We start from the raw sequence: 14289 nt of genomic DNA on the forward strand, positions 1-14289 counted from the left end.
TTTTGCGTTGCTTTCTGAGATGCAATTTCTATCTATAATTAAGCCCAGCTAAGTACATCTGAGTGGATAAACACTGCGGCTACTATGGGTGACTTGGACGTATGGGACATTCTATCTGACAGGATAGAACATCACTCCAGAGCCTGGTGTGTGATAAGCAAGTAATTCATTTTCCCATGCTTGGAGGGGAAACATGCAGGGTGACTTATTTATCCAGGGCTAAGCTCAGAGGTTGACGCCAACAAGTGGGGAGCCAGGGCATCAGGTGCCACAGTTGTGTCTCGGTGAGGGATGTCATGAGGACCTCTGGTGGCTTCGTCGAGTGAAGGATGGGGAGGCATTTAAAAACCATTTCCCCTAAAGGAAAAGATTCACATGAAATCAACTTGAAGCCAGATCTCTACAGAAGTGGGGGGGGGGGGAGAGGGGCGTATCGAGGGGGGGGCAGGCAGCTTCTATTCTGGGATGGAACAGTCTCCATTTTTATGCAGTCATTTATGGCAGCTGGGCACCACATCCCCAAAGCCCCCATTCCCAAAGCCGGAGTCTTGAGTGGTGTGTGAAGGAATTATAGAGCATAAAATAAAGGGTGCTCTTTAGAGAGGCAACAGGCCAGGGGTGTTTCCATTAATAAAAATTTTCTGTGTCTCCCTTTTAGGGAAATAAGCTGCTGTCCACCCACCGGCGAATTCTCATAATTTATTTAGGAACAGAAAGGAACAGCAGATGTCAGGGTTGGCAATGGCAGACGAAGCAGCCAGAGCAGGCCAGCCGTGAGGTGGGAACAAGGTGTACTCAGGCTCCGGATGCTTGTTGGCTTTGTGACAATTGGGACAAGTGTAGGAGGTCTGCCATATGCCAAAGGTGGCTGGGATGCTGGTCCAAAGCTTTGAGGAAAGCATCCATCCTGCTCCTGGCTGGAATTCGCCACCTCACCCCAAATCACACAGGGTAGCTCATGAGGGGCGGCAGTCTGGAATCTGAGGATACAGCCACACTGAGGCCCCCCAGAGGAGATGATTGACAGGAGATGGGAGGGCACAGCCAGGCGAGGGGTCCAGGTCTTTGCCAACCTCCATATTCTTAGGTTGTGATTATACCCCACAGGTATTAGGTGGTGGAATCTTGGGGGTGACCAACTTTGAGGGTGAGTCTCTTACATGGGATTAATGCCCTATTTTTACCCTTATACAAAGCCCCAGGGCTGCGGGGGGCAGTGGTTCAGTTGGTGGAGTGCTTGCCACACAATTGTGAGGACTTAAGCCGGCACATGGAGGCTGGTGTGACAGTGTACACTTGTCACACAGCACTAAGGAGGGAGAGACAGGTGGCCCCCGCAGATCACTGGCCAGCCAGCTATGCTAATCTGTGAGCTCCAGGCCAGTGAGAGAGCCTGTCTCAAAACCCAAGGTGGCCGGGCAGTGGTGACGCACGCCTTTAATTCCAGCACTCAGGAGGCAGAGCCAGGTGGATCTCTGTGATTTCGAGGCCAGTCTGGGCTACCGAGTGAGTTCCAGGAAAAGGCGCAAAGCTACACAGAGAAACCCTGTCTCAAAAACCAAAAAAAACAAAAACCCAAGGTGGATGGATCCTGAGGGTCCATCTGAGGTTGACCTCTGGCCTACACACACACACACACACACACACACACACACACACACACACACACACACACGACTTCAGACAGCTAAACTGCCCCATTCCTTCAAACCGGGATAGAGAGGACAGCCACCCATGAGCAGACAGTGAATCTTCCGGCTCCATGAACTTGGACTTTCAGCCCGCAAAGGTTGAGAACACAACTTCTATGGTTTATAAGCCACTTGGACTATGGTATCTTGTTATCATGACTCAAAGAACACCGGAGGCCAGAGCCTCCCCCATCCCATGGGTTTCTCTCCTAGGGGATCCTGCCAGCGTGTCACCTGTGAGATACTGTCAGCTCATCATGGGTCCCACCGAACAGCTTCATGAGGATGGAGCGTAGGGCTGGCTGCACTCATCGTCCCTTGCTCCGTGCTGCGGACCAGGCAGCGCAAGCGTGGACGATGACAATGAGCCAGGACCTCCCTATCTTCAGCCCCTGTTCTATGTGTCCCCCTGCCCTCCAGGGAGCCCCACTTTCCCTGCTCAGCAACGTTGGCCTCATGGGCAGCTGGTTAGGGAAAAGAAGAGGAAAAGCTCTTGATTCTGCGCTGGGCATCTGTTCTTCAATCAAGAGGAACACAGGACCAAGTCACAGCTCATCACACATGGCTTTGGTTATCACCATCCCATCCCTAACCTTCCAGCCTCCAGATGTAACCCACCACGAGACACAGCGAGATGAGACCACACGTGGAATTAAGATGGATAAAGGGAAAACTGACCACCACACGGGCGGTGGGTGACCTTGCATCACCCCACAAGAAGTGGGCGGCCCCGTGTGCTAAAACAAAAGCTTCACACTTCTCCCCAGCAGCTGTCTCCTCTTTCCTGTGTCCCGCCTGTCACTTTCTGTCCCATCACAGCTGCACCTGGCTGAGCACTGAGTGTGGAGCCCAGTGACTGCTTTCCAATCACCCAAAGGCATGCTTGCAGAGAGCAGTGCTTTGGAACACCCTCTCCAACACACACACACACACACACACACACACACACACACACACACACACACACTTTTCATTTCATTCTCCTTTGTAATAAACAGCTTTGAGCTGTCAGGGCCAGTGGCCTGCTGCCAAGCTGACAAAAGTCATTTCCATGCTGTCTTGGCCCCGAAAGGAGGTAGGGGTGATGAGTGTCTCTCAGGCCTCAGTCTCCTTCGTCGCCTGCCACTCGGAGTGGGCGATGACAGCAAGGGTGCCTGCTGCCGCCTGCAGACTGGGACTCTGCAGACCCACTGATCCCAACTCCCACCATGACTGTTGGCTTCTGATGCCAGGGCAAGCTGGGAGGAAATGGAATGACCAGAAGCTGCAGGAAGGTAGGGAGGATGGTGTGGAGGAGGAAAGACACACAGAAGAGGAGAAGGGAGGTGGAAGAGTCAAGACTCCAAACTCATCGTGTCAGCAGGGTCTTGTCTCTTAGCCCTGTACTCAGTATTCAGCCCGGCTCACAGTAGGTGCTCAGTAAATGGAGGATGTAATCAGGGTGGAGGAGGAAGAGGAGGAGGGAGCAAGATGAGGAGAATAACGGGAGGACGGAGGCACCGGAAGAGAAGAGGGCTGGGGAGTAAGAGGAAGTGGAGTAGGGAAAGGAAGAGGCACCTTGGAGACCGTGGGGTGAGGTGCAGGGAGAGGTGGGGACTGGTAGGAAGATGAAGGGCCCAGCTGGTCAGGGAGGGAAGGGGAGAGAGAGAGGTGAGGGCGGAGGAGGGGGGATGGAGAGTCACAGGAGGGTCTGGTTCTGCCCTTTTCATCTCTGGAAGGAAAAGGTGGGGGCAGGCTGGGGAGCAGGATCAGTCAGGAACCCAGATGCAGGTCCGAGGGTCCAGGCCTGTGTGTGTCTATGCAAGGTGTAGGTGGCCCAGGCTGGTGGCCCTGAGTGCTGCAGGTGTGGCCTTGACTTTCATGAGTAGAGCCCAGGGCTGAGCCCCGCCTTCCTGGGCAGGTCTGGGATCAGCAGGGACACAAACCATATCATGTGGATTCCTGGGGGGGGGGGAACTGCAGAGGATGAGGGTGTCAGGTGAGGAGTAGAGAACTCCCTCTCAGCTCCACTGCACAGAACCCCATGTCCCTCATCCCCCCATCCCTCTCAGCCTTCCTTGCTGCTGTCTACATCAGCTGTCTGTGCATACACTGTGGGATTTATCGGTCCAGACAGCCACTGGGCTTTGGGGAAAGGATCCTAGCTCTGCCACTCAAGGCTAGTGCACTGTCCCAGCTCTGTAACCTTCTAGGATAGCCTGTGTGCAGGTACCCAGGCCTAGGACACTCATTCTTGCCCTTCAAGTGTCCTTCAGGGTGACCTGGCTAGAATACTCTCTGTCACCCTCCCGTGATGGATGCAGGGCAGACAGTAAAGATGTCCACCTGACTTTCAGAGACCTGGCCAAGGAGATGCTACAGTACTGAGGGATCTCTGAGCAGCTGGAGGACAGGATGATGAATGTCAGTGAAGGGGTTAGTCTTTGAAGAGAGGCTCCTGAGCTGTCTTGGGGACTTCATCAGCCTGTCCCTTAGTCACTCCAAGGAGCAGTCATTGAGGAGGCTCAAATGCAGAGATAGTCAGTGGTCACAGCCATGGCACGTTCATGAACATCCGTACTGGGCCCTGTCCTGGGATCGGGGAAGAAAACAGCCTGGCATCCCTCCTGCCTCCATGGCAACCCTGAGAGGTAGGAGTTACGACCTCCAGGCAGGACAAGGGAAAGGGAACACTCTTGTGGAACACAGAGAGGAAGTAGCTGAAGTGGAGTCCCATGTAGGTGAGCCAATACAGAGCAATGTACTTGTCTCTGTGGCCTTTTGCAAGACTCTGTGGTCAGTACAAGACCGATATTACCTCTGACATCAGAGCTTGGTGGCTGGGGACTTTGTCTAGGGCTGTCCTGAATGATATTATCACTGGGATTGTTGCCTTACATTCTCCAGGCCAGAATTTCCTTGGCTGGGAAACAGGGGGGTCCATGTCCACCTGCTAGCGTTACGGAGAGGAAAGCCCATATTAGAAATATGTTATATTTAGCAGGCCTAGATTAATGCCCTAGTTCATGGCAGATGCTCAGCAAATACATATGGAGTGAGCTAGGGAAACCCCGGTATGCAGAAGCCCCATAAACATAAACTGGGTTCATGAGGGTAGTCTTCAATCCTCTGGCACACAGTAGGTGCTCAACTCAACTATGTTCAGCTATTAGAAATACTCCGGTGCCTATCACATGGTAGGAGTCCAATAAATGCTGGCTAGTGAATCCACAGGAACATTACATAGGAATGCCTGTGTGTCGGTTGCCTAATGTTGCGGAGGATGGTTAGATATACCAGGATACAAAATCTTTGGAATATTGGAATTTGCAAGGTTAGAAAAATGAGTTTTTAAGTGAGTAACAGTGGGTTCAAATCTTGGCTCTTCCCCTTCCTTAGGTCTCAGGGTCTTATTAGGAAGTAGAGATGAGGTCTGCTTGCTGGTCAGTCCCCATCTATGCCAGGGCCTCAGAGCAGTCAACACATCCCGTAGTTTTACCTGCATGTGCAGCCAGCCCTCCCCATCTGCAGATTCTGCATCTGTGAACTCAGCCAGATAAAGATTATTTGAAAAATAACCGTGACTATATGGAACACACACAGATATTCTTTCTCGTCATTTTCCTTAAGCAATACAATCTGACCACTCTTTATAGGTCAGTGAGGTCACAGTGTTGGGTATTATAAAGTGACTTAGGGCATGAGGGGTTGGCGGGGTAGGGGTGGTACAAACTCTGGACAAATCTGGACCGTAACACAAATGTCGGTATCTGTGGGGGTTCAGAAACCAGGTCCCCTCAAATACCTGGGGATGAGCGCATGCGGCTTCACCTCCAAGTGCTGCTCGTCATTAATCTGATCTGTTTTAATATCGTAACACCTGTCTGGTTGTTTGTCCTTGATAGCTCTGGCATCGGGGCCGAGGAAGACCCTAGGCTGAGCACGGATGTTAAGGAATAAACAAGTCCTATCCTGGCAGAATAGGAGAGGTGACCTCTGGCTCTGGTTCATGCTCAGAAGCAGCCAGCTGTGGAGAAGGGTTCTCCTACAGAGCATACCCTTCCCCTGCCAGGTTGTCCTGTGGATGGGACTCCTGTGTTTTTACCCCGAGCGTGACCACAGCAGTTGTGCTCCATGGGCATGGACCACAGAATGATGACGCCACTGCCCCACTTCACCTGGATCGGTGCCATTGTCCTACCTTACATATGGGCAAACTGAGTCTCGCTGGGGTGAAGCCACTGCTCACAGCCTTCCTGCAAAGTGGATCAGGACCTAGACCAGGACCTTCAGTGGTCAGAGACCGTTCACTCCTTATTCTTCCCAGGTCCCGAGGCCCGGAGGCTGAGAGATAAGGTGGGCCCATAGCCAAGTTTTATTCTGTTTTTCACATATTTTTCTTAAAGACCATCATGATACAGTGAGAGAAAAAGGTCAGGTCCAACTCACAGGCCTCTGGAAGCTGTCATCGGACGTAACGGCACAATAGAATTCACAATTCCTGCCTTGGCGTCCGGCTGGAGCCAGAGCCGGTTGGAGCTGCGGGAGACTCGATGCAGACGTAATGACACTGTGAGTCACCCCCAGAGGTGAGTTGTCACCCCCATTCCTCACCCACACCCTGACACAGCAGAGAGAGTTAAAAAGGCCTTGCTGTTCTTCAATACTGGTGAGGAATCAGTTTCCTCTGAAGATGGCCCAGTGGTGCAGGAACCAGATCCAAGAGAGCAAATGCTGAAAATTGGCATGGTGCCTGCCTGGGACTGTGCACGAGGCACACATCCCCCGGCTGTGTTGGCACTATGTTCCCTGAGGTACATGCCTTTGTCACACACGAGGCTCAGAAATGGTAAGCCAGGGGACACATGATAAATGGAAGGATGCAGGCTTAGCTCCTCACCTCCCAGCCACTCTGCTGCCTTACCTCCTACTGTCCCATTTTACACATGAGAAAGTTGAGGCTCAGAGGGGCCCACAGGCTTGCCGAGGAGGCAGCTAAACTGAGATGTCTAGTCTGGCCTGTCTGTCTCAAGACTGTAAGTCTTTACAGAAGTGGAAGACAGGCTATCTCCCCCCCACCCCCACCTTGGAGTAAAAATCTTTGGTGCAAGTTCGGGATGCGTCCATGAAGAAGGGCTTGCCGCACAAGAAGTTACAAGTGAAATGTGAAGCTTGCAGTATAAATGCAGCAAGGGGCTGGCAAGGGAGCTTGCCATGTGTACTGAGCCTGGAGCACAGGCTTTCTGGAGGCGGGGGATGAGTCAGGCTTTGGAGGAGGGGAGGCAGTGATGGTGTTGATGGGTTGGAAGGATAAGTGCCTGCGGGAGGGGAGGTCCCACCCACCAGTTATTAGCCGATTCCATCTGCAAAGCTCTCAGTAGGCAATGATGACTACCTACACTCTGCAGGCAAGGAAGCGAGGTTCAGTGAGGACAGCAGGCTGAGAGGGGTGGTGTGAAGCAAGGGGGACCAGGGGGTGACGGAGCCAAAAGGATGAGGTCAGTAGGAGCCACTCATTCCTGACTTGACAGTGTGGACACCGGAGTGAAACAGGCATGGATGCAGTGAGGTAGGATGGCTGCCAGCCTTGTCTGTAGTTCCTTCTGCTGCTCCAGTAGGTGCCAGTCCTTCACACAGAAGCCAGGCTGGTGAGCTGCCTCAGGGGATCCCACCCACAGATCATCCACAGGGCTGTAGAGCATCCCAAGCTTTGCCCATGCCCGCCTCACGGGTATCAGGAGCAGGGGCTTGTCAGGTGACCTAGAGACCCGGATGGGTAAAGAGGGATGTGGAGAGTAAGAGAGCCTAGAATGGGGACCAAAAGTCCGATAGACATCAGGGCTCAGTCCGTATCCTACAGCACAATACAGAGGTCTACTGGGACTCGTGATGTATTTATAATAGCTGGAGGATTCTGAAGATTCCAAATCCATGGAAGTGGCAGAGTTAGAGGAGAAGAGAGGATGAATGAGTGACCTTGATGTGAGCACTGCAGACTGTACACACATTGAATTATGGTCCTGCACTCTGAAAATGTGGACAAAGCCTGTGTCAATTAAAAAGAATCATTCCTGGAAAGGTGACAAAAAATCCATTTCAGTGAAGGAGGCAGAGGGTGAGGGACAGAGTGCAGGCTAGGACAAACAGACAGGCACATAACGGAGACCTGGTGGGTGCTATGGTGCTTCCTGCCTAGTCAGTCTGTCAGGAAGCCTCAGACTTCTCTAACACAGACAACTGAATTCAGTGTGCCCCCTCATAAGGTCCTTCTTTTAAAAAACCTGGTGATGTAAGACTGTCTGGGGACAACTAGGGTAAAATGCATATTGGGATCCAAGATGATGCTACATGCTTGCTAATGTCCGCATTCCTGGGATCACCATGAGGGAGAGGGGACTTTTAAAAATCAGATACTTGTACCACCCTTCAATGATAAGTCCCACTGAGAAGTCTATGTCTCTGAGGCTAGGCTGGCCCCTGGGGCTCTCTCTCTCCTCTCTCTCTCTCTCTCTCTCTCTCTCTCTCTCTCTCTCTCTCTCTCTCTCTCTTTCACACACACACACACACACACACACACACACACACACACACACAAAGTGCAGCCCCACCAATACTATAATTTCATGTTTACCCAAAACAATGTGTGTTTCTTAACTATACACGTCTTTTCTTTATGAAGTTCCAGAGTCAAGAAGAGTAGCCTGAAGGGATTCACAGACTGGAGGGCATGAGAAAGCTGAAGAGTGTGCTGGGAGGGAGGTGGGAGGGCAGCTGTGTCTGTCTCACGTAGGATGATTAATTCAGACCCCAGTCTACCAAAATCATTTCTTGTGACTTATGAACAGTAGCTTCTAAGCCAATTTTGAAGGTGCAGTCTAGAACACATTCTCCAAGAGCCTGGCTTCATTTCTATATGGCGCTGTCCACCTCCAGATATCAGATCTGTGATGGGGCTGCAATCTTATCTCCTTGAAGTCTTCCATCCTGCCCCTCAGCAATGAACAGGAGGGACCTCCCCAGGCTTGCACTGGGAGAGGGGGGCACACTGGTTCTACTGTTGAATCTTTTGAACATATCCAGCCTTTGAAAGAATGTAATCTCAGACATGAGATGTGATTAAAGTCTCTAGCTGGATTATGGATTTATGTGAGTCAGCATTCCTTAGGCAAATCTTCAGCAAACTGTCATTTCCCAGACCTAGACCTCAACTGCTGAGTCAAGCTGTAGAGTTATTCATAAAAGCACCCAGTTTCCTCTGACAATGTAGTTCTAAGTGGATGGAAATTATTTACTCATCCATCCATCCACATATCTATCCCCCCACCCAACCATCCATCCATCCATCCATCCAACATCTACCCACCCATCCATCCATCCATCCATCCATCCATCCATCCATCCATCCAACATCTACCCACCCATCCATCCATCCATCCATCCATCCATCCATCCATCTGTTCAACATCTACCCACCCATCCATCCATCTACCCACCCATCTATCCACCCATGTATCCATCCACCCATCTATCCACCCATCATCCATTGTCCATCCATCCATTATCTATCTATCTACCCATCCATTATCCATCCATCCATTGCCCATCTATCCATCATCCATGTATCCACTCATCCACCCACCCACCCATCCATTCTTCCATCGATCTACCCATCTACTTATCTACCCATCCATCTACCCATCTACCCATCCATCCTTCCATCCATCATCTATTTCTCCATTCATCATTCATCCACCCATCATCCATCCATCTACCCATCTACCCATTCATCCATCTATCCATCCATCCATCTGTCCATCCATCATCCATTCATCCATTTATCTTTGCATCATCCCTCCCTCCATCCATCTATCCACCCATCTACCCATCCACCCACCTATCCATCCATGTGCCCAATCATTGATCTGTCTCTATATCCATCCTTATATCTGGCTAGAATCATTTACTGAGTGCTTCCATGTTGAAGGCTGTGGCTAGAAGGTGAATAAGCAATTATTTCAAAGAACTAACCATCTAGAAGAGGAGGTAAATTCCCTAAGCTATAACTAGGGGAAGAGAAGAGAACCTAGTATGTATGAAAACAAAAAAAATATATTGATTTAGCAAAAGAAGTTTGAAAGTCTAGCAGAATCTGGATGTGTTGGATCAGGCTGCACCAAATCTTTGCTTAGGAAAACCAGACAAGCTGAATCTGGATTTAAAGAATCTCAGAAAGTCACCAAAGCAGCCAGGAATTGAAGATAAATTCTGAAAGAGAGAATGATGTACTGAAAGTAAACAGTGGTATGTGGAGCTTTCCCTGAGAGTCAGTTGTTGATTTTGAAGAACTTGTGGGCTCAGACTTTCCAGGTAGATACTAGATTGTGTGGATCCCTGTTAACTAGGACAAGGCTGTACTTTCTCAAGGAGTGCTAAGAGAAAACTGCTACAGCACAGATTCCTGTAAATGACCTGTGTTGTGAGATGGTATTCCTGTACACTGTGAATATATGTTGCTACCATTGGTTAATAAAGAAACTGCTTTGACCTATGGCAAGACAGAAGACAGTCAGGTGGGAAATCCAAGAGAGATACAGGAAGAAGAAAGGCAGGATGGAGGGAGATGCTGCAGGCCACCTTCTGGGAAGCAAGATGTAATGGAACTCAGGTAAAGCCACGAGACATGTGGTGATACATAGATGAATAGAAATGGGTTAATTTAAGATGAGTGAGCTAGCTAGCCATAAGCCTGAGCTATAGACCAAACAGTTTATAATTAACATAAGCCTCTGTGTGTTTATTTAAGACTGAGCAGCCGCGGGACACAGGAAAACGTCTGGCTACAGACCTGGGTATGTAAGGTCACTCGGCATATGACAAATGGCACTGATACAATGTGGAGGATGATTTATCTAGAGTCTGTCTATATGTCTCTCTCTCTAAATCCCCAACTCGTTTCCAGTGTGGAGACCAGCAAATCTTAATCCCTACTTCACACCACAGTTTCCAATGTACTGTATAATTAGAAAACAGAAGTCTACAGTGCCCTCGGAATGTGAGGGAACAGGTTCATAGTTCCAAAGTTGGCAGGCCCTTCTTCAGCAGGACATGAAAATACTAAATATGAAGAGGAAATTATCAGTCAGGTCATGGTGCAGCACTAAATATAAAGGGGAGGTTATCAACTGGACGACAGTGAGGTTGAAAGCCATTTACCAAAATAACAGTTGATTGGCTGCAAAAGGTCAGCCTCTGATGGAGATGGGATCCATTTCCCCTGCAGGGAACATGTGTCTGGAATGGTCAAAGATTTGCTACAGATCACTAACAAGATGAAAGTGGAGCAGGGTGGGAGGGCGTGGGAGGGGCGGGACAAGGAAAAGACTTCATCAGAGTCTTTGTGAAAGAAGGCCTGGGCTGAAGACAGAGGTGGAGATGCAGGAAACACAGACCAAAACTGATATGGGACACTAGTCATTTCCACTAGAGTCGCTAATATTTCAAGATGGCAAAAGGAGGTTCCTGGGGCACAGGATACTGATGACTCTGTTTCACCACTTGGCAAGAACTGACTAGAGCTGCAGTGTTCCTGGGAGCCCTGGTCTACACCCATCACAGAACCCATCACCCTGGGAGCCCTGGTCTACACCCATCACAGAACCCATCATCCTGGGAGCCCTGGTCTACACCCATCATCACAGAATCCATCACAGAGAGCCCTGGTCTACACCCATCATCACAGAATCCATCACAGAGAGACCTGGTCTACACCCATCATGGAACCCATCATCCTGGGAGCCCTGGTCTACACCCATCACAGAACCCATCACCCTAGGAGCCCTGGTCTACATCCATCATCACAGAACCCATCACCCTAGGAGCCCTGGTCTACACCCATCATCACAGAACCCATCACCCTGGGAGCCCTGGTCTACACCCATCACAGAACCACATCACCCTAGGAGCCCTGGTCTACACCCATCATCACAGAATCCATCACAGAGAGCCCTGGTCTACACCCATCATGGAACCCATCACCCTGGGAGCTCTGGTCTGCACCCATCACAGAACTGCATCACCCTGCAGGGGAGGGTGATGTGCCCAGTAATTCACAGCAGCACTCCTCACAGCAATGCTCAAAGTAGGAAGAATCTAAATGCTCACGGGTGTTCCAAAAAAACCTCTTTCTCAGGCTAGCTGGCAAAGGAGGAAGGGGCCAAAAAGAAGAGGAAGAAGGAGGAGGAGGAGGAGGAGGAGGAGGAGGAGGAGGAGGGAGAAGAGGAGGAGGAGGAAAAGGAGAAGAAGAAGCAGAGAGACTGAATAAAGGTCACACAAGTGCTGACCGAGGCTCAGGACAGAGCTGGAGGCCACCACAGCGAGACAGGATTCCCAGGAGGAGAGGTCACATTAGGCCAAACAAAGGTAGGCTGTGATCAGCGAGGTGGCCCTGGCCTTTGAGTGATGAACATGTGTAACATTGGTGGGAAAACCAACCTCCATGTCGTTATTGGAAGCACTCAGCTGACTACTGGACTGACTACATCAAAATGAACCAATCCCAGCATAAGGAGGTAAGCCACATGACAGGAAGGTGGTGGTGTTGACTCAGCTGGTCCTGAACCACGAATAACAAAGTTACTACTTACTCACAGTGGGGCATTGCAGGGCAAGCTCCCTTATGGTGGAAGGGGTGCCATCATGTGGGTCCTAAGATGTCTGGCAGTATCCCCCACCTCTGCATACTAGAGACAAGTAGTGACTGCCCCCCCATGGCCAACCTTGACCCTTGGGAGGAGAGGCAGACCTTGCTGGGAATGTCACCATGTTACCTAACCCTAACTATAGCATCGCGATGGGACACGTTGTCACCATATACAACACTGCTGACCAACCCCTCAGACTAGACACAGACTCGGAAGGGAGGAAGCCTGGTGCAGGAGCACACCCACCAGGGACTTCCACCTTCATCAGGTTCAAAGCCACGCCCGTCTGCTGTAGGCATCAGAAGGCAGCCCTGGGAGGTTATCTCTGCTGAGGGAGAAGACCAGGATGTTGATGAGCCAAGAAAGGTTTGAAGGACACCAGTGTTGCCCCATCCTGACTTAGGTGGCAATGATAGAGCTCTGCTCAGTTTCCGAATGTTTTGTCAAGTTGTGCCTGCTTGTATATACATTTCAGGAATATGGTTTTTTTTTTTAAACAAAACTTGAAGTCAATCAGACTCCAGGAGGAGGTTCTGATCACTAGTCACTGGAGATTTATTCCAATGGTTTTATATAAGTTGGAAGTTCATTTATGTGAGCCTCAGATTTGTGTGTGTGTGTGTGTGTGTGTGTGTGTGCATGCATGCATGCTCTCGTGTGCTCACACACACACACACACACACACACACACACACACACACATACACACACAAGTGTATGCACACAGGTTTGTCCATTCAGGACAGAGGTTGATATCTGGTGTCTTGTTCTATGACTCTCTTACCTAATTTTTTTTTTTTAAAACCAGCTGCCACTGAGGCTGGAGTTATAGTCTCACTAGACTGTTGGGCCAGGAAGCATCAGGGACCTGACCATCTCTGTCTCCCCAGAGACGGGCTTATAGACCCGAACAGCTACCAGCTTACAGACCCACACATCCATCAGCTTACAGACCCACACATCCACCCGCTTACAGACCCACACAGCCACCAGCTTACAGACACACACAGCCACCAGCTTACAGACCCGCACAGCCACCAGCTTACAGACACACACAGCCACCAGCTTACAGACCCGCACAGCCACCAGCTTACAGACACACACAGCCACCAGCTTACAGACCCACACAGCCACCAGCTTACAGACCCACACAGCCACCGGGTTACAGGCCCACACAGCCACTGGGTTATAGACCCATATAGCCACTGGCTTTCTATGTGCAGTAAGCACTTTACCCACTCAGCTGTGTGCCCAGCCCTACACGTCCCATTTTCTGAAAGTGTCATGGGCCTCACCAGCGAGGACCAGACAGGACAGAGCCTTCCTTTGTGTGGGGTCCCGTCAGGAGGGGCATGGGTCCTGTGGATGAGCCCTGAGTCCCCCGAAGATTGTCTTGGTCTCTTGTTGGTGCTCTGCCCACGACCTGGGGTCAAGGGTTTACAGTGGCCACTCCCCTCCAGTCTCAGCACCTGCCCCACTGACCACCCCCCAGTACTGATGAGTCTGTAAAGAACCTCCATGGCCTAGAAAGACATGGAACCCTCTTCACGAACCCAGTCACTAAGGATGTTCAGAGTGCATCAGATCATCCTGTGCTCCAGTTCTAAGAATACAGAGCGGGTAAACACCAAGCTGCCGGAATAGGATCAACAGAGAAAACTAAGCCTATGTTGAGAACAAGCTTTTTAAGCTAAGACCCATCCATTCACATATCTATAATTAATGAGCTAATTACAAATGAGTGTTATCTAATCATGGGAGCAGCCCTCCTGACAGGTCCTTGGCTCTAGTCTGGGGCAGAGTAATTGCATTTCCTTGAGTAATACAACTTTACTTAACAAACAATACCCTGTAATTTAGACCTTTTTACTAATTCAAGGCAGACAAATAAAATAAAACCAAGTGGGGCAGGGCAGGGT

The 14289-nt window shown here is 50.3% G+C and overlaps 1 protein-coding gene across 1 annotated transcript in view; it reads right to left on the reverse strand.

The window, feature by feature from the left end:
• Nucleotides 1–7183: 7183 nt before the first annotated feature.
• LOC131898538 (unconventional myosin-XVIIIb-like) overlaps nucleotides 7184–14289 on the reverse strand; it is a 175846-nt gene continuing 168740 nt past the window's right edge. Inside the window, exon 36 of the mRNA XM_059249728.1 lies at nucleotides 7184–7430. Coding sequence (XP_059105711.1) covers nucleotides 7184–7430 — 247 coding nt within the window. The remainder of the gene's footprint in view (nucleotides 7431–14289) is intronic.

The sequence above is a fragment of the Peromyscus eremicus genome, chromosome 23, assembly GCF_949786415.1.
Source record: "Peromyscus eremicus chromosome 23, PerEre_H2_v1, whole genome shotgun sequence".
Lineage (NCBI taxonomy): Eukaryota > Metazoa > Chordata > Mammalia > Rodentia > Cricetidae > Peromyscus > Peromyscus eremicus.